The 21,513-nt window shown below is 38.6% G+C and overlaps 1 protein-coding gene and 1 long non-coding RNA gene across 2 annotated transcripts in view; both read left to right on the forward strand.

The window, feature by feature from the left end:
- TGFBR1 (transforming growth factor beta receptor 1) overlaps nt 1-5,683 on the forward strand; it is a gene marked incomplete at its 5' end in the record, with an annotated part of 24,018 nt that extends 18,335 nt beyond the window's left edge. Inside the window, one exon of the mRNA XM_034665564.1 lies at nt 5,256-5,683. Within this exon, the coding sequence (XP_034521455.1) occupies nt 5,256-5,381 (126 nt within the window). The remainder of the gene's footprint in view (nt 1-5,255) is intronic.
- A 23-nt stretch (nt 5,684-5,706) lies between these two features.
- Nucleotides 5,707-21,513, forward strand: part of LOC117802992 — a 36,205-nt gene continuing 20,398 nt past the window's right edge. Inside the window, exons 1-2 of the long non-coding RNA XR_004626521.1 lie at nt 5,707-10,840; nt 12,440-12,633. This is a non-coding gene — a long non-coding RNA (uncharacterized LOC117802992). The remainder of the gene's footprint in view (nt 10,841-12,439; nt 12,634-21,513) is intronic.

Genomic DNA, 21,513 nt, shown 5'->3' on the forward strand with positions numbered 1-21,513 from the left:
TTTTCTTGTCTTGTCTTGTCTTTTCTTTTTGTTTTTTTGTTTTTTTCCCATGGCAGTTAAACCAGTGAGTGAAAAAGAGAATAATTTGGTTTTCATGTTCAAACTCAAGGACATCAAAAGGGCCATGGAGCACTGGCAGTGGCCATCAGTTTATCAGAATAGTATTTAAATCTACCAATGAACGAAGGCACCTGCATTTTCATTTTATCTGTCTTTTACATGGAATGTTCAATCCATTTACATTTAATTCACTTATCAGTATGGATGGATTTAAATTCACCATCTTTTTTTTTTTTTTTAAATAAGTGCACTCCCTAATCCCCATCAGCTATTTAACCCATCCCCCATGCATCTCCCCTTTGGTAATTATCAGTTTGTTCTTTGTAGTTAAGAGTCTGTTTCTTGGTTTGTGTCTTTCTCTCTTACTTTCTTTGCTCACTAGTTTCTTAAATTACACATGAGTGAGATCATATGGTATTTGTCTTTCTCTTACTAACTTCGCTTAGCATTTTACCCTCTAGCTCCTTGTATGTTGTTGCCAATGGCAAGATTTCATTCTTTTTTATGGCTAATATTCTGTTGTGTATATATCACATCTTCTTTATCCATTCATCTATCAGTGGACGCAGTTGCTTCCATAGTTTGGCTATTGTAAAATAATGCTGCAGAGAACATAGGGGTGCATGTAATAAACCTTTCAATGTTTTTGTATTTGGCGGGGTAAATACCTGGTAGTGTGATCCCGGGATCATAGGGTAGTTCTCTTAATTTTTTGAGGAACCTTCATACTGTTTTCCACAATGGCTGCACCAGTTTGCATTCCCATTAACAGTGTAAGAGGGTTCTTTTTTTCTCCACATGGTTGCCAACATTTATTGTTTCTTGTGTTTTTGATTTTAGCCATTCTGACAGGTATGAAGTGATATTGTAGTTTTGATTTGCATTTCCCTGATGATGCACGATGTTAAGCATCTTTTTATGTGTCTCTTGGCCGTTTGGATGTCTTCTTTGAAGAAATGTCTGTTCGTGTCTTCTGCCCATTTTTTAATTGGATTCTTTGTTTTTTTAGGTATTGAATTATATCAGTTCTTTATATATTTTGGATACTAACCCTTTACCAGCTATGTCATTTAAAAATATTTTCTCTGGGTGCCTGGGTGGTGCAGCTCAGTTAAGCATCCCACTCTTGGTTTTGGCTCAGGTCATGATCTCACAGTGGTGAGATCGATCCCCCCGTCAGGCTCTGCACTCAGTGAGGAGTCTGCTTAAGACTCTCTGCTCCCTCTGCCCCTTCCCCCACTCTCTCTCTCTTTCTCTAAAAAAATCTTCTCCCATTCAGTATGTTGCTTTTAGTTTTGTTGGTGGTTTCCTTTGCTGTGCAGAAGCTTTTTATTTTGATGTAGTCCCAATAGTTTATTTTTGCTTTTATTTCCCTTGCCTGGAGAGACTTATCTAGAAAAATGTTGCTATAGCTGTTGTCAAGGAAATTACTGCCTGTGCTCTCTTCTAGGATTTTTATAGTTTCAGGTCTTACATTTAGGTCTTTAACCCATTTTGAGTTTATTTTTATGTGTGGTGTAAGAAAGTGGTTCCGTTTTGCTCTTTTGCATGTAGCTGTCCAGTTTTCCCAGCACCATTTGTTGAAGAGACTTTTTCCCATTAATCTTCCTCCTTTGTTGAAGATTAATTGACCATATAATCGTGGGTTCATTTCTGGGTTTTCTGTTCTGTTCTGTTGATCTCTTTGTCTATTTTTATGCCAGTATCATACTGTTTTAATTACTACAGCTTTGTAGTATAACAGTCTGGAGTTGTGATACCTCCAGTTTTGTTGTTTTGTTTTTCCAAGATTCCTTTGGTTCTTTTTGTGGCTCCATACAAATTTTAGGTTTGTTTTAGTTCTATGAAAAATGCTGCTGGTATTTTGATAGGGATTGCTTTAAATGTGTAGATTGCTTTGGGTAGTATAGGCATTTTAATAATATTTGTTCTTCTAACCCATGATCATAGAATGAATGTCTTTCCGTTTCTTTGCATCGTCTTGAACTTCTTTCAGCGGTGTTTTATAATTTCCAGAGTACAGATCTTTTACCTCTTTGGTTAAGTTTATTCCTAGATACTTTGTTGTTTTGGTTACAATAGTAAATGGGATTGTATTCTTAATTTCACTTCCGCAGTTTCATTATTAGTGTATAGGAATGCAACAGATTTCTGTACATTGATTTTGTGTCCTGTGACTTTACTGAATTCATTTATCAGTTCCAATAGTGTTTTTGGTGGAGTCTCTAGGATTTTCTATATATAGTATCACTTCTTCTGCAAATAGAAGTCACCTGCATTTTAAATGAATGTGTCCTTTTCATCAGGGCAGCCCAGAACAGTAGGATGGATGCTGGATGGAAATTAGGAAGCCTGTATTCTAAACCAGCCTGGCCACCATTTCAGAGTTTGACTTTGGGCCAATCATTTGTTTTCCAGACCCTAACATGCCTTTTAAAAGGAGGAAGTTGGATAAGGTGATTGGGAGGATGGTTCTGATGATATGACATCTTACTTATCTGATTGCCTGTGTGACCATTCACCAGGAATGTGGGGAAAATGCTTTCTAGCAGTGTCTGAGATTCTCAACCCCAGCTCTTAAAAAAAATTTTAGAAATGGTTTTGTACTTGTAAATTTAAAGAATTCATAAGACAAATTTTATTAAATATATATTAATTGCTAGCTGTCATTATTAAAATATTGACAAGGCAGAGCATTTTCCTCCAGATGTGAAGTTTTATAGCTTAAGAGGAATAAAAAGCTGGCGACTTAGGTAGTTGATTTTACATCTTTTTTTTTTTTTTTAAGATTTTATTTATTTATTCGACAGAGATAGAGACAGCCAGCGAGAGAGGGAACACAAGCAGGGGGAGTGGGAGAGGAAGAAGCAGGCTCATAGCAGAGGAGCCTGATGTGGGGGCTCGATCCCATAACGCTGGGATCACGCCCTGAGCCGAAGGCAGACGCTTAACCACTGTGCCACCCAGGCGCCCCTGATTTTACATCTTAAAATAATGTAGGCATCAATAGTTGAGACATCAATAGATCTCCTTAGCTACTTCCAACAAAATCAAATATCCAGGCATACATAAAAATATGTCTTAGCATGCTCAGAGAATTTGCACGTTTAACAAATGAAATTGGGCTAGATTTTGTCTTTTACAAATTTGATCTTGATATTACAAAGTACAAAATCAACGTATTCATGCATTCATTAAATAGAGCACATTATTAAACAGATGGCTTTTTAAGCATGAGGAAAAGTTAATAGAAAACATGAAGAGCACATATGCAATTTGCAGTTACTGTCACATCTTGCTGAATTAATGCCATTGCTGTCATTTTTCTTTTTTCTCCATTTGGTTAGTTCTCTATTTCACTTTAACTAATTCAGTCTTTCACTTTTTTGTGGTTTTATAAATCTCTCAGTAGTTGAAACACATTAAGAACATGAAACGAATAGAATAACTGAAGAAGTATCTTCCAGAACCTTCTGGTCTTTTCCAGTCTGGACTTGTAGCTCCCTAGGCCAACTGTGCAGCTTTCATCTTGGGATATCCTTCACCTTTTGTCCTGGGATTCCCTTTGCCTCTGTTATAATGAATCTTCCTTCCTGGACCTCATGACTTCCTGTTTCTTGGTTTATTCAACTTCCCCCATCTTTTAAGTCTCTGCTCAGATGTTACCTTGTTAGTAGACATTATACCCATTTAAAATATCACCTTCTTTTCTTGGCATATTTTATCTCCTTCCCTAAATGATGTTTCTCCTTAGCACTTACCACTGACAGTCCATGTATTTCACTTGTTTATTAATGATATGCTTCGGCTCCCTACAGCATGAGCTTTATGAGGATAGGGATTTTGTCTGTCTGTTCTCTTTTGTATCCCCAGTACCTAGGATGGTATGTGGTAAATGGTAGGCTCTCCATAAATTTATAATTTTGTGGAATGAGTATATGTATGTGATGGGCATTTGGTCGTTTTTATATGGAAACCGATGTTCACATCTAGGAAATGTCCCTTAAGTATTTCTTTGATTTTGTTCCTTTCTGTTTTCCTCCGTTCTCTTTCTCCCACTTTAGTTTTGAATGTTAGACCTCTTGAAGAGGCCTTCCTATTTTCTTATCTTTTCCCTCTTATCTGTCCCTGATTTTTTCTAAACTTTCTGCTAGGTTTATCAACTTTTATCTTTTTTTAATCAGGTTTATTTTCCAATTCTCCTCTCATATTTTTCCAAAGTCAAACAAGAAAAAACTGTCAGTGATGAATCTGAGTATTTTCTGTATCTCTTTGAGGATATTAATAATAAGTTGTTGATCTTTTCTTCTCTGTACAACTGTTTTGTCCAAGTTACTTTGGTCTCTTTGTATCAGCTTCTGCATTCATACTGCTTTCTCTGATGTCTGATAAAACTCCTCTTCATGTTTAATGACGGAACACTGGAGGCTGATGGAAGCTTTGTGCATGTGAACGGAGCTTATCCACTGTGACCTTTAGGGTGACCTAACTGGGTTGCTTCCATTAGTGGTTGAGAGCCACTGATGTGTCGATATCTTCAGGTCTTTCCTCTTGGGCTCACGTTTACCAGGGAAGACTCTTTCAGTCTCTTGCCTGGAGGAGTATCTACAAGTTGCTGCCTGTGTTTTGGGGAGAAAACCTATGGTCTTATCATTTAGTGAGTTGTCAATATGGAACTTTGCCCCCGTGTTCCCCAAGTCAGAAGTCTGTTTTACCCTCTCAGATACAGCCTCTAGTCTTTTGCTGGGGTGGGAGTGGGCCAGGCACTCAACCGTGTGAAGGTTGGGGTGGGGTAGGTATCTGGGGTTCCAGCTCTTTTGGCTGATCCTCCTGTTTTTAGCTTGAACTTCACATCAGAGGAGCTCAATGCAGTTAGTTCCTTGGTTCTAGGGGAGTTTCTGTGTGAGTCAGGTTCTTTTTTGCCTTGACAGCTCTGGTTTAGGATTCAGCTTTTTCAGGTCTGCTAAGTAAGTTGGCCCTCATCCATCTGCTTTCCTGCTGCTGACACCAGCACCCCCTGATGGGAATTGAAGTCATTTCTATTCATTTGCTATTACAAATATGGAAATATAACAAAACAAAAAAAGTGGACATATGTCACTTGGAAAGAAGATGTACAGAGTAAACATCTTATTCAGATGAATGGCAAGCACTCGTTGGCACTCATTATTATTTTTCTTCTATTTTTTTTGCAGGCCCTGAGGGTAATGGCTAAAATTATGAGAGAATGTTGGTATGCCAACGGAGCAGCGAGGCTTACGGCTTTGCGGATTAAGAAAACATTGTCACAACTCAGTCAACAGGAAGGCATCAAAATGTAGTTCTGCAGCTTTGCCTGAACTCTACTTTTCCTTCAGATCTGCTCCTGGGTTTTAATTTGGGAGGTCAATTGTTCTACCTCACTGAGAGGGAATAGAAGGATGTTGCTTCCTTTTGCAACAGTGTAATAAGGTCAACGAGAAACTCCCCAGGATTTCTTTGGACCCAGGAAACAGCAGTGTGGGTCCTTTCTGTGCACTATGAACACTTCTTTCCCAGGACAGTTACAAAATGTTGTGTAGTCTACCTTTATTTTTTATTAACACAAAACTTGGGTTTTTTTTTTTTTTTTTTTTTTTTTTTAAAAAAAAATTTTGTTTTTTTTTTTTTTTTTTTTTTTTTTTAAAGATGATTGCTGGTCTTAACTTTAGGTTAACTCTGCTGTGCTGAAGATCATCTTTAAGGGTAAAGGAGCTGGATTGTTGAGTTATACGAAACATTTCTTATTTTTAAAGAAAGTGATTTATTCCTGGTTAGTACATTCTCAGAGGATTCTGAACCACTAAAGAGTTTCCTTGATTCAGACTTTGAATGTACTGTTCTATAATTTTCAGGATCTTAAAACTAACACTTATAAAACTCTTGAGTCTAAAAATGACCTCATATAGTAGTGAGGAACATAATTTATGCAATTGTATTTTGTATACTATTACTGTTCTTTCACATATTCAGAACATTACATGCCTTCAAAATGGGATTGTACTATACCAGTAAGTGCCGCTTCTATGTCTTTCTAATGGAAATGAGTAGAATTGCTTACAGTCTGTGTGTCTTAAAAGGTGTAGTATTTTAATTCAAAAAGTTTATTTATCTGGGTAACCCAGACTTTTTCTGTTTTGTTTTTTAGAAGGTTTTTTGTAGTATGTCATTTGGTATTCCATTTTGAAAATGCCTTTTTCCTACCAAAATGTGCTTAAACCACTAAAGAAATGAAGTGGCATTAATTGGTAAATGTTATCATGGTCATTTTTGAATATTCTCACATCAAGCTTTTGCATCTAAATTGTGTTGTCTCAGTATACCTTAAAAAATTCAAGTGGCACTGTAGATGCTTATAGTACTCTAATAATTTAAAACTTGTAGCATACAGACTTAATTTTTCTAAAAGGGAAAATTTGTCTAGCTGCTTGTGAAAAGTTTTGTGGCATTCTATAAGCCATTTTTTTCTTTATCTGATCAAAGACAGTGTTATTTTTTTAAGAAATGAATTACATTTAAAATTAGGGTATGGTTAATGTTAAATAATAGGCCTTTTTCTAGAGGTAAAGGTAGTTAATCATTTGAATAGGTAACAGGTGTGCAAGAGAGTCACATTTGTTATGTAGGAGTCCGTGTTCAGTGGACTTTCTGTCTTTGTAACTAAGGTTAGAGTTAGCGTGGTTCTGAGGTCTCACTACACTTTGAGGAAGGCAGCTTCTAATTCAGTCTTTCCTTCTGTGTGCAGATACTGCCACTGCTTAATTTACATGATTAGGTAATAAGTTTAGTACACCCTTGATATTTGGGAGAATGGTAGCTAAAGAACATTCTGAGTATAGGTTCTCCATTTACAGATGTTTTCAGTCAAATTCAGTGTTTAAAGCAAACTCGTCATGGTCTTCACACTAAGTTGAAACTAGCTTATAATAACTGGTTTTTACTTCCAGTGCTAAAAGTCTTTTAGGGCTTTTACAGTTTTCAGAGCTCTCTTTATCACTGTGATCTTATTCTGATGGGAGAAAAACTATCATAGCAATGAGGCAAGACATTGACTTTATAGTGCTATCAATTTCCAAATGAAAGGGTCAGAATAACCTTTATAGTATTTGGTAAGAGATAGTGGCCATTTACTCTGACTGAGCTGCATTCTGATTATGTCTTATCTGTTAAACATAGAATAAATTTGAAAGACTATTTGGTCTTAAAGCCAAAGTAATTTTAGAATGAATGATATATGCATAGGAATTTAGTGTCAATTTCATGTGTTTAAAAACATCATGGGGAAAATGTGCTTAGAGGTTAATATTTTGACTCCAAATTTGAGGGCTTTTTTTTGTAGCTACCATGATTTTGTCAAAACAAATGAATGAGTTTGAGGGGTTTGTTTTATAATTGTGTTATATTTCCTGTTTAATAATCTCTAGCTCTGTGATTAGGTATATATATATATTATATATATATATATATATTTTTTTTTTTTTTTGGCCATTTCTAAGCCTACCAGATCTGCTTTATGAAATCCAGGGGACCAATGCTAAAACTATTTTTATATAATTTTAAGAACATACCAAAAGTTCTTGTCTGATTTAAAATTGAGATACATGATTTCTCACTTTCATGTAAGGTAATCAACTTTTACTGAAGATACTCTTTATTAAATCAAAGATTGAGTTGCAATTATACTATTTTTGCCTAAGTGGTTAAAATGTACTTTTGGTGAGTCAGGGAATTTTTTTAAAAGCTGGAGTTTAGTTCTAAATTCGGTTTACGTATTACTGCAGCAAATTCCTTTTTTGGCTAATGACAGTTTGATAAACCCCAATTAGTTAATATTGAAAATGAAAGTCACTTAAAAATGAAATAGATCATTATTACCATGGCCATAACTGCAGATACGTTTGACTAGAGTATTAATTTTGTCATTTAGATACACAAGCCTTTGTTTATACTGCCTATCTTCAGATGCTCACCTTCCAAAATTAAACTTGGTTTAAAATATACCTTCAGACCAATTACCTGTCCACATCCATTTTATCAGTTCTCCGGAGGAATGGGGATGAGGGAGGTATGACCCAGTGGGGCACAGGTATCCCTGGTCCTTCCTTCCTGACTTCACCTTAAGTTTCTCTCAACCTGCCTTCCTGCTAGTCCCTGCCTCAGAGACTAATTGCCTTGCTGCCACGCTTCCCCGCCCATCTCCCCTCAGCAGCCTTTTGACTGAATAGCTGCTTTTGAAATCTATAGTAAAATGGTTGATGGAAGTGGGAGACATGGTTCCATTTCCTTGAGTCACTGGATGTTGCTGGGAGGGTTCTCTGAGTTTGGAGGTGGGGTGCATGATGGCCCTGCTGGCTGCCTTGTTGTGACTTAGGCTATGGCCAAGGAGTGGGAAGGCAGCAAGGCAGCAGCTATGGCAGCAGGAGCTGTGCCAGAAGCAGCGGCACATCCCACCCTCTAGAGGACAGGGTGCGGTCTGGAGAGCCGAGCCTGTACTTCTGCCGTGGTGACAGTGCTCAAGAAGTGCCTTGAGTCCGTGCACAGTGACATGGTTAATAACATCAGGAATTCCAGTTTCAGTTCTCGTTACAAAATTTAAGTGGTCACTTGGCCATTTTGCAGCCCATGCATGAGCTACCTTTAGTTCCGCCTCCGCATCCGAGAACTGTCTCACATAGAATATTTTATAAAACAAAATGGCATAGTGCTAATTAAAATGCAGAACAAAACCCGTATCCCATTAGACATGTCCTATCGAGTTTATTTTTATCCTTGCACTGAAAGAGGTATTGTAAGTCAACTGTTGATTTTGTTTCTTGACTGTGGCAGTGTTCTGGCTCCAAATGATGGAGATTCTGTTACAGCTTGGCAGGAAACACCAGTTCAGATATTTCTGAGATCCTAAAGAATAGGTCTGGACATGTAATCTGTAGCTCCTAGTGTCTGTTTTGGAATGCTGGACTACCCATGGGCCCTCTCTCTAGAAAGGCTGGAATTCTAAGACATTCTGAGGATTGTCAGTACATTTAAACTTTTCAACACCATTATGCAATCTTATTTGTAATTGTAGACTTTAAAGAATGTGTTTAATAACATTCAACCTGTTTCTTAAAGCTTAAAAAAAGAACTTAAGTGAATTTGTTTTTATTTTTTAACAAGATTTGTGAATTGAATATCATGAACCGTGTTTTGATATCCCTTTTTCACATTGTGCCAATGGAATGGGGTGTTTGATATTTCTTTATATGTCAAGGAGATGCTTCAAAATGTCAATTGCTTTAAACTTAAATTACCTCTCAAGAGACCAAGGTACATTTACCTCATTGTATATATAATGTTTAATATTTGTCAGAGCATTCTCCAGGTTTGCAGTTTTATTTCTATAAAGTATGAGTGTTATGTTGCTAAATTACTCAAATGGTACTGTATTGTTTATATTTGTACCCCAAATAACATCTTCTATGGTTTTTGTTTTCTGTATTTTATTGTATTTGTGCAAAATTCTTTGGCTTTATCAGTGTGATCTCTGCCCTTTCAGATGTGTACAGAAAATGTCCATATAAATTTTCATTTAAGTTGAATGATTTTGAGAAACCTGTAAAGAGGAAAGAAAAACAAAAACTGCAGTTCCCCATAAGTTTTTAAAAGTTGCATATTGTATTTGTAGTAATATTCTGAAGGAGTTGTAAATAGGGAGTAGAAGAGCGATGCTTATGTGAAGTCCTAACACTACAGTAGAAAAATGGAAGCAATGCCAATAAATGACTTTTCCCCAAGTGCTGGTGGTGTAATTTAAAATAAAGTGTGTATGTTGGATCCCGAGCCATGCTGTTATGAAATGTAGTTGCTGTAGATAGACATTAGAATTTTTGAATTATTCCCCAGTACAAGTGACATCGTAACGTGGTTGAGAAGTGCCCGCCTGCCCCAAGATGTCTCCATGGGCGTCGTAGCTTCTTCCCATGTGCGCAGGGGTTGCTCATCTGTCAGTGGACAGGCTGGGACCTGCCTGCCTGTGAACTACGTTGCCTCTTGCTCAGCAGATTTGCTAAGGTTGTGTTAAAGTGATGTTATTATTTTGATTCTCAAAGTTTTGCAGTTATTTTCAAAAGAAATTTAGAGTGTTTTCATCTTTCCTAATTTAAGGATTTATGAGAATTGGCATAATTTGTAGAAATAGGCTTTGCTTTTTTTTTTTAAGTAGATTTGAACAGTTAGTATGCTGGGAGTGGGAACTTGGCTCATGAGAAAACTGAGCAGATAGTAGATAAGGAGATGTGGCCCCCAAACTCTTGACTAATGGTTGGGAGTGGTTTTGTGGATTGGCTTGCTCTTGCATTACAGACTGTCACTTCAATTCAAAGACTGGACTTAGGGATTTTTCCCCCCTTTCTCCATAATAAGACACGTAACCAGGACATAGAGCTTTTGTTGAAAGATGGAAAAAAAGTGAAATTATTTTTAAAACATAGATTCAGAGAAACAGCAGAACCATCTTTATATACTGGTCTCTTCGAATTTAGAAAAAATGTTTTTACATATGTGGTCTTATGGTCTCTGCACTTTTTGTTTGTTTTACAGTTGAGGATTTACAAAACAATGGAGCTATTCTGAAAGATGAGTAGAAAAACTTGATGTTATAAAAGCTAAGGGTCAGTCGTGCAGGGGTCAGCCGTGCATAATTTTTAAGAACGGGGAAAGAAACAACACGAAATCATTATAGAAATAAAGGATACTTTATGAGAGCTAAAGAGAAACGGAAAAGGTAAGAAACTGAACTATTTTCTATTAGAATAGAATAAAGGGGGATTGGCAACTTAAGTATTTCAAAGGGGAAAGAATCTATTGAAAGAGGGTAAGAAAAATTGGAAGTTAAGGGAGTATTGGTGTAGACCAATAATGAAATGTGCACACGCTGTGGTAGGCAGCACTGAAACACTTGGGATCTTAACGTAGTAGATGGTGTACAGGGAGGTCTGTTTCTTTGTTTAAAGGGAGGTGTGATTGAGAAACTATTTGGCAATGCTAGGCATTTTTATTTTTCTAAAAGATTTATTTTAGAGAGTGTGTGCACAGTGGGGGCAGGGGAGCAGAGGGAGAGAATCTTCAAGCAGCTCTCCTCAGCCTGAGCGGGGTGCCTCTCTTGGGGGCTCCATCCGCTGACCTATGAGATCATGACCTGAGCCAAAACCAAGAGTCAGACGCTCAACTGCTTGAGCCACCCAGGTGCCCCAGTGGTAGACATTTTAAAAGGAAAAGCTATGTGGGAAAGGTTATGGACATCGCCAACCATAAAATAACAGTAGAACTGCTGCTTGGCACCCATGGAACTCACAGGAGGAGTCAGGTGGTCATTGGATTCATAAGCTGAAATAGATGTGGGCACTCAGTGAGGGATGGATTAAATACACTTTTGAGACTTAATTCCAGACATGAAGAGATGATTGCACTTGTCATTACCTAGTGTTTGAGTTTTTCCAGGTGCTTTCATATGTATGATCTCACCTGATTTTTGCAACTAGGACGGATGGTGGCTAACTGAGTGTCCTAAGGAGGGGACAGAGGGCTGGAAGGAGCCTTTAGGGAATGCGTGAAGGTGAACTGGGTGTGGATTTTTAGGGGTGAGGCCAGAGAGGGCATCTAATGTGTAAGAGGCTCAGGAGTAGCCATCTCTCCTTCACTGACCTTCCACTTTGTGAGCTGCTTTCACTCCTGGTTTGTTCCCTGGGAGTCTGATTTGGGAGTTCAAAGCCTTGTAGCTTGGGAGGCCCAGTGGCAGCTGGGCAAGCCCCAGAGCCAGCCTTAGTGCTCACCTCAGTCTCAAGGAGAGAGAGGCCTCAAAAGTCTCTCATAAAAACAACCCCCCCCCCAAACTTAGAAAGCTGAACATTCTAGATGTTCTCAATATGTAGCGAACCTACCTAGATTTGAACAGGCTACAGCAGTTATAAACAGTACAGGCAAAATATGCCATGGAGGGCCTACAGGCACAATCTCTCTGGTTCCCTAGTAGGGGAGGCTCAGGGAGGGCACTGGGTACAACGGAGTAGACTTTTGTACACCAAGCTCAGATCTTTCCTTCCTTTTCCAACTCTTGGAATCGCAAGAGTGTAGGGAAGGTGACTTGTGCTACTCTGAACCCCTCTAGCCAGCTCAGAAGGGCTGGACATCCATCCTGTGGTTATGACTCAGATTTAGGGCCTGCAGATTCCAATTAAGTTGCCACTCTCCCCAGTAGGCCCCGGAGTGTCTGGTATTTCTACATCTAATTGTAAAAGCCTGCTTAGGATAACAGTCCCCTTGGGAATCTCTGACTCAAGACCAGCGGAGGGACTGGGTTCATGGGTGATGCTTGCACTTTCAGGAAGCTCCAGGGATTTTTGGCTGGGAGGATTTGGATACTACTGGCTTTCAAAAATGAAGGCAAAAAACTAAAGAGATAAAAAGACTCCATTTGTTGCCTGTGGATCTGCTTTTAAAGAAACCTTTCAGAATGAAAATAAATGACACCAGATGGTCACTTGAATCCACAGGATGGAAGGAAGACTACTGGAAATGGTAAATATATGAGTAAATATAAAGGATTATATAAATATATTGCTGACATAACAAATTGCCACAAATGTACTGGCTTACAACAATACCCGTTTGTGATCACACACTTCTGTAGTTCAGAAGTCCAAGCATAATGTGCCTGAGTTGGTTCTCTGCTCCATGTTTTAGAGGGTCAAAATCAAGGTGTTGGCTGTACTGCATTCCTTCGGGAGGCTTAGGATAAATTCACTTCCAGGCTTGTTCAAGTTTTGGTAAAATTCGGCTCCATGCGGTTGTAAGACTGAGGCTCCCATTTCCTTGCTGACTGTAAGAGGAGTTGTTCTCAGCCTCTGGAAGCCACTCACAATTCTTGGCTATTGGTTCCTTTCCTCCCGTCTTCAAAGCCAGGAACAGTAATGTGGGTCCTTCTCATACTTCATCTCTCTGATCTCCTCTCCTGCCTCATCTTGGTTCTCTCTTCCACTGCATTTCTCTCTGATGGATTCTAATACCTCCCTCTTGTATTGTTCATAGATTACATGTGATGACAGTGTGATTACATTGGGCCCATCTGGATAATCTAGGATCATTTCCCCGTTTAGTAACCTTAATTTCATTTGCAAAGTCCTTTCATGGTAGTATTTTGAATAACCAAAGGATGGGAGTCTTGGGGAGACATTTGCATACACAATAAATATATTTTTTTCTTTTTTAAATGGCATGTTATTGTATAAAGCAATAATGATAACACTCTAACATAGATGCAATGTATATTATAATAATAGCACAAAGGAGGGAGTAGGAAATGGTGTGTATTGAAACAAACTTATGTGTTTTATTGGAATTATGTTAGTATTAATTTGAAGAAGACTGTGATAAATTGAAATGCATATTATTGTAGTCCCTAGACCAAGCACTAACACAATGCTCAAAAAAAAATAGAGTTGAAAAATCAAGAGAAATTAAAATGGTATACAAAAGAAGAAAGCTGGAATTCGTATGTATTATATACATATTAATTACACATGTATGTAATATATAATACATATGAATACATATGTATATATGTATTAATATCAGGCAAAGTGGGCTTTGAAACAAGAAATAGAAATAGAGGACATTTCAAATGATTTTAAAAAGGGTCAATATATATGAGGCATCTGGGTGGCTCAGTCGGGTAAAGTGTCTGCCTTTGGTTTGGGTCATGATCTCCAGGTCGTGGGATGGAGTCCTCTGTTGGGCTCCCTGCTCCACGGGGGGAGTCTGCTTCTCCCTCTCCTGCCCCTTGCTTGTGCTTTTTCTCTCTCTCTCCCTCTCTCTCTCATAAATAAATAAAATCTTTTTTTAAAAAAAGGGTCAGTATATCAGGGAGATATAACAACTATTAATGTATATGCACCTAACAACAGAGCCCCAAAATACATGAAGAAAAAGTGACAGTTTTGGAAGGAGAAATAGACAATTCAACAATAATATCTGGAGATTTCAATATCCTACTCTCAATAATTGATAGGACAACTTAACAAAAAAGCATATAAAAGAACACTGTTAGTCAACTTGTCTGGGACATTTGCAGAACACCACCCACCAGCAGCAGAACACATATTCTTTTCAAGTCCCCATGGAACGTTCTCCGGGGAAGACCATATGCTGTGCCATGAAACAAGTCTCAACAACAACAAAATGAAATCATAGGAAGTATCTTCTCTAACCATGTTGAAATTAAATTAGAAGTCACCAACAGAAAGAAATCCCCAAATATATGGAAATTTACACATTTTCTAAATAACTCATATTGAGGAAATCACAAGGGAAATTAGAAAATAATTTTAACTAAGTGAAAATGAAAACATCCAAATTCATGATATACAGCTAAAATGGTGCTGAAAGGGAAATTTATACTTTTAAATACCTATATTTGAAAAGGTATTTAAATCCCATGAAGATAGATACAAAATCCTTAACATTAGCAAACTGAATCCAGCAACAAATAAAAAGCTTTATACACCAGGACCAAATGGAGTGTATCCAAGTGCTGCAAGCTTTATTTACCATCCCCAAATCAATCGTTTACACCTTATTAATAAAAGAAAGGATAAAACCCATATGATCAACTAAATTGACAACAGGAAAAGCATCAGACAGAATTCAGCACCCATTCATGATAAATTCTTAACAAAGTAGGAGTAGAAGGCAACTTCTTCAACCTAATGAAGGACTTTTCAATCTATGAAAAACCACATCTGACATTAATGGGGGGAGAGTGCTTTTCTCCTGAAATCAGGAACAAGTCAAGAATACCACTCTCATTATTTCTATTTGACCTTGTAATGGAGGTTCTATCCAGCTCCTGCTGTCCTTCCCCAAAAGAAGGAGTCATTTAAAGTAGGAAAAAAAAGTAAAACCATCTTTATTCACAAATGACATGGCCCTGTAAGATTTTAAGGAATCCACAAAACAAACAAAAAAACCCAACCAGAACTAGTAAATTTAGCAAGGTTATAGAATACAAGTCCAATACACACACAAAAGATCTAGTGAAATCCTCTATATTAGCAAAGAACAGTCCCCCCCCCAAATTAAAAAAAAAATCCACACCCAGAAAGAAATATTCCATGTGTGTGGATTAGAGGGTTCAGTACTATTATAATGGCAGTTCTCCCCAAATTATTCCATATGTTCAACTCAATCCCTATCAATATTCCAGCAGGATGCTTTGTTTAGAAATTGACAAACTGATCCTAAAACATATGGAAATACAAAGTATCTAAAACAGAATCATTTTTGAAAAGAACAGAAAAGAATATTAGAGGACTTACCCAATTTCAAAACTTACTATAAAGCTGCAATGAAGACAGTGTTTTATTGACGTGAAGATAGGCAATATGGACCAATGAAACAGTATTGAGAATCCAGAAATAAACCCTTGCACGTATGACCAAGTGATCTTTTTTTTTTTTAAAGATTTTATTTATTTATTTATTTATTTGACAGAGATAGAGACAGCCAGCGAGAGAGGGAACACAAGCAGGGGGAGTGGAAGAGGAAGAAGCAGGCTCATAGTGGAGGAGCCCGATGTGGGGCTCGATCCCGCAATGCCGGGATCATGCCCTGAGCCGAAGGCAGACGCCTAACCGCTGTGCCACCCAGGCGCCCCCCAAGTGATCTTTGACATATGTGCCAAGACAATTCAATGGGAGAAAGGACGGTCTTTTCAATAAATGGTGCTGCAACAATTGGACACCCATATTAAAAACGAGAGGAAGGAAGGGAGAAAGAAAGTTATTTGGGCCCTAACTTCATTGTAGACCTAAACATAAAAGTGAACAGAAAAGGTAAAAGGCTATATAACTTCTAGAAAAAAACGGGAGAAGCTCTTTGTGAACTTGGGTTAGGCAAAGATTTAAACTGACATAAGCAAAAGCCATTAAAAAAGCAAAACTGTAAGTTGGACGTCATCAAAATTAAAATCTTTTGGACTTAAAAAATCTTTGTCAATGAAAAGATGAGCCAAAAGATGGAGAGAGAGAATTTACAAATTACGTATCTGATAAAGGACTTGTATGCAGAGTACATAAAGAACTCTTAGAACTCAAGAAGACAAATGATCCTATTAAAAATTGGTCAAAAGTCTGATAGACATTTTCCCAAGAAAATCTACGAATGGCTAATAAACACAATTTCTTGAAGACTGTTAATGAGATTAGAACCATAATGGAAACCACTCCATACCTGCTAGAATGGCTATAATCAAACAAACAAAACACCAAGTGTTGGTGAGGATCAGAAAAAACTAGACTCTGACATTGCTGGAATGTAAGGTGGTATAGTCCCTTTGGAAACCAGTTGGGCAGTTTCTTAAGACAGTCAAATATGAACCTGCTATATGAGCCAACAATTCCATTTTTTACATCTCTACACAGAATGGGATTGGCAAATAAAATACAGGATGCCCAGTTAAATTTGGATTTCAGGTAAACAACAAATAATTTTTTTATATAAGAATGTCTCAAATATTGCTTGAGACATACTAAAAAAAATCACCTGAAATTTGAATTTAACTGGGTGTCCTGCATTTTAACTTGCTATATCTGGCAACCCTTATCCAAGAAAAATGAAAACATCCACACAAAGAATTGTGGGTGAATGTTCATAGCAGCATCATAGCCCAAAATTGAAGCAATCGAGATGTCCACCCAACTGGTGGATTGATTTTTTTAAAAAAGGTGTTCTATTTATGGAGTGGTTTCCTATTCAGAAATAAAAAGGGATGGACTACCGGTACATACTGCAACATGTTGGGAGACCACAGATCCCTGCAACATTTCCCAGTCATTGGTACAACGTCTCATTGTGTTTCATTCCCATTTTAACCCCCGTAGGATTTTTAGGACTTTTCTCTCCCTCCACCTTGAAGGAAGCAGACGGCTCACATACATTTCCCTTTCCTAGCAGCTGAGCAGTAACGGGTTCGGTGATTATTTGGAGGCTCACTCTGCTGGGCCCTTGGCTTCTCAGGGAGCGTGGTGTGATTGGGGTGTCCTGTCAGAAGCCCAGTTCCACTGGTTAGGGTTGTCTTCTCTGCAGAGCTCCAAGCCACGCTCTGTTTATGAAGCCACGTCCCAGTGTATGCACGCTTCCTCTAAGGCCTTGTCCTTGAACAGCTGCAAGGCTGGCCTCTGTAGCTGGAAATGAGCCTCCCCGCAGCAAGGACCAGGTGGTTCACTGTGACCCTCTTACCCAGAGCAGGGTTTGGCTCCAAGCAGACCCCAAGAAGAGCTTGTCAGATGAATGAACATCCAGTTTCAGGAATTCGGGATGGATCTGAACTGACCTGACAGAATGCAGCTATGGAGCTGTGTATTTACTTTCCAGAAGCAAAGTCTTCCACCCTGGGGCTCCCCAAATGGAGGGCCTGTGAGCTCTTTATACAGGCATTGCAGCCTGCAGCCTCCCTTCCTTCGTTCTTCCTCGTGGTCCCACTAATCCCTGGCTTCCCTCTTGCTATTCTGTTCACTTCTTCCATCAGCTACTCCCATGTCCTTTTCTTCGTATTTTTCTCACACTTGATTTTTTTTTTTCCCCTAAGATATTGGGCTGTCTTTAGAACCCAGTACCTTTTAGTACGATGATGTTTGGGGCTTTTTGATTTAAATTATTTAAAGTGACAGAATATTTTTTATACTTAAATATTTATTGAGCATTGACAATATAGCAGATTCTATACATATCATTCATGTCTATTATTCTTGCACTGTCCTTCAGATTAAAAAACACTCAGAATGCTTACTTACAACATTCCAGAACTCAGCCCAGCTTATAAATGTAGTGAACCGGGTGATTTTAGAAGTCTTTCCAGTTCTAATATTTTGTGATCCTGATGTAGTTTTTTCTTTATGTTTCTTTTTTAATCAGTGAATGAAGTCTGCTTTGATCTTATTGGGATGTCGATATTTTCAAACTTCACTTTATTTTTTTTTATAGATTTTATTTATTTATTTGACAGAGATAGAGACAGCCAGCGAGAGAGGGAACACAAGCCGGGGGGGGGGGCGTGGGAGAGGAAGAAGCAGGCTCCCAGTGGAGGAGCCTGATGTGGGGCTCGATCCCACAACACCAGGATCACGCCCTGAGCTGAAGGCAGACGCCCAACCGCTGTGCCACCCAGGCGCCCCCAAACTTCACTTTAAAAAGGAACAAGACTTTTGTTTATTAGATTGTAGGGCCTAGGTTTTTAAGGAATGTGTCCTAAGCGTGGATGAGTGCGATATGGAAATCCAGTGCTTGCTAAACACGAGTTGGGTTTGGCAGACGCCTCACCAGATCTAGTTTGACTCCTTCTGGACTCTTTGGTGCCTTGGCTCTGTTGGCGTCATTCCAAAAGCCAGTCTATGGATCTGTGTCTCTGGCTGTAAGGGGACTTGCACACTACTTGACATGTAGTAGGCACCCAGTAGGGATTTGTCAAACGCCCGAGCGCCGAGGCCATGTAAGCTAACATCTCAGAAATGCAGGTTGGAGGGTTACCCTGCCTCTCTACCCATTTTTAGTGACCAGGGATGCATTCAGTAGTTCACAGGACAGTATAAGTTATTTTTGGAGAGGAATACTTATGAAAAGGTCCTTTCTGGTAGGGTATCCCACCTTATTGTTGGTCCCACACACCAAACCTTTGCCCCGGTGTAGCCGTGTCGGAAATTGGAGACCCTGTTGTCCCTTGGGCCAGTGCTTGCTAGGTTGAACACACCCCATTTCTGAAACTGTTGCCAGTGCCCTCCTGAGTGTCTCTCTGTATGATCCTGCTAGTAGTCCTTGCTCCCGGGAGAAGATAAACCAGCTTTCAAGATTGTGCTGGTCTCAGGGAGTACCGTCATTTACTAAAACAGAATTCTCAGCTCAGCCTATTCTCCAAGAAGTCCTCAGCAGATGGCAGTGTTGATCTTTCACTGGTTTTTGGTCTGCAGACAGTTTTTTTTTGTTTTGTTTTTACAAATTTAGAACAGCCAACATTTCTGCCTGGCTTTAGATTGCAGGTTCCACAAAATGTTCTTTAACTGAGGGGTTTTTATCTGGGCCTTACCAAAAACCCTAAGTCCCTCGGGCAGGCTAATAATTAAGTAAATCTTCAAATTAATATTTCTATTTAAAATTTTTTGAATCTATGCCTGCCTGTATAAATTCAAAAAGATTCAGAAGTGTAGAAAGTAAAAGTGAGCGAAGGTTTTCCAGGTGTTCTACTGGGCATGTAAAATACGTCTATAACAATGTGTATAAATATCAATGGGGTCACACTATTCGTATTACTCTGCAACTTACATTTGCTTCCTCACGGAGTGTGCATTCTTCCACATCAATACATACCATCATCATTCTTCCCACTGTGAAGGTTTATAACATTTACATTCTGTTCCAGAACCATAGTCAAGTCTTCCAGGCTTGAACTTCTGAATACTTAAACCCAATAAAAATAGCATTTACCATACTGTGGTTATGTAAATATCAATCACAGCAGAACAAAATGAAATCAGATCTACAGTGAAATAAAGAAAATCCCACGTCCTTAACGACAACCACAAAATTGTCAAGGTTCAAATCTGTCTTTTTTTTTTTAATGGAATTTCCCACTTTATTTTTAAAGTTAATTGAATTGAATTAGAATTGACATGCAATATCCTATGGGTTGTGGGTGTACAACGTAGTGATTCGATATCTGTATACATGATGACATGATCACTGTGGTAGGTCTAGTTACCAACTTTCACCATACAGAGTTGTTACCATATTATTTATTATAGTTCCTATGTTAAAGCTGCCTTTTAATTTCATTTTTATTTTCCTCACTTTTACTCAGCTATCACTGCTCTTTACTAGTTTGTTTTAATCTCACGTTCCTTGAAATCTCACTCTTGCATTCCTTTTGCTTTGCTGCAGTACCCCCTTGAGTAATTTGTGAATTCGAGTGACGCCATCATAAGCTTTCCCAGCACAACTGACTGCTGGTTTGGCTGAAAGTATAATTTAGGCTCAAATTCATAGGTCATTAGAATTTTAAAGGCCTGTTTAAAAGTATTTCTGATGTGAAGTCTGATGTTAGTCACTTTTGCACTCCTTTGTAGCTGACCTATTTTTTTTTTTTTCTGGAAGACTTTGAGATTTTTATCATTGTTCTTGGGGGTTCTGAAATTTCAGTAGGTGTCTAAGTCTGAATCTTGTTTTTATTTATCCTGCTTGGTACTTGATGGGCTCTTTCAATCTGAAGATTTGTGTTTTCCCCGAGCTAAGAAAAATTTTCTGTTGTGTCTTTGATCTCCCCCCTTCCTTTTTCTTTTTCTTTTTTTTCTTTTCTTCTCTTTTTTCTTTCTTTATTTTGTGTGTGGGGGGGCGGTTCTTTCTTCCTCAAACTCCTATTGAATGAATGGATGTGAACCTTCTGGATCTTTCCTGTGTCTATGGACTTCTCTTTCATTTTTCATTGCTTTGTGTTTTTTTCCCTGTGTTGTAGATTTCACTGACTTCCAGATAACTGGTTTGGTTTTCAGTCTTGGCCATATTATTCCTTCCGTTTGCTGGATTTTTAAATTTTGATAATCCCTTTAAACGTACAGAACTGATGTCTTGTTCTCTTGATGGCTCCCCTTTTAATGGCAGCTAGCTCTTGTTTTAGAGATTTAACATTCAAATCTGTCCAAAGGTACTTAGAGTTTTCTTCCTGAACATTCCCTACTGTGTCTTGTTTTTTTCCAAGGTGTCTCCTTTTAGTTTTCTTTGTTTAGCTTTCTTGCTATGGGTTTTCCTCAAACGTTTGGTGACCCGTGGCTGTCCATTCACTTTCATAAATGAGGGACTGGATTAATCTGCTTAAGTAGCTGGCAAGGCCCATTTCCCAGGTGGCCTTTTGCTTGTAGGGGAGGGCAGGCTACAGGCTCCTAGCAGCGGTTGGGCTGTGTGGTCAGCAGGCTTACCTCTAGGTTGCAAGCTGGGGATGCCCATACTTGCCACTGTAAGAAGAGTTTTCAGTAATGGACGGGAGCACTTCACTATATTTTCTTTTGGACCGAGCAATACCCTTTTCCCCTGACAGAAGTGTCCCTGGTGAGTATCTAGAGACTTTAAGCTCTATTCTACTTCTCTGTTGAGTTTTGACACCCATGTTAGGATCCCTTCCTGGATAGGGCACCCACAGTTTTTGGAAAGTAAGTTTTGAGTCTTAGGGACCCAAGAAACATGGTTTCTCCTTAGGGGTTGGGGGTAGGGTCAAGGGAGAAAGATGGGGGCCCCTACTGAATTCAGTCCCTTGCTCAGTTATTCTGATGATGCCCTGCATTTCTGGTTTTGAGTTCTTGGGTCTGAGTTGGGAGTTTCTCTGGAACTCCCTTGAGAAGGAAGTTCTTGGTCCTGGAGTTT

The sequence above is a fragment of the Ailuropoda melanoleuca genome, chromosome 7, assembly GCF_002007445.2.
Source record: "Ailuropoda melanoleuca isolate Jingjing chromosome 7, ASM200744v2, whole genome shotgun sequence".
NCBI lineage: Eukaryota > Metazoa > Chordata > Mammalia > Carnivora > Ursidae > Ailuropoda > Ailuropoda melanoleuca.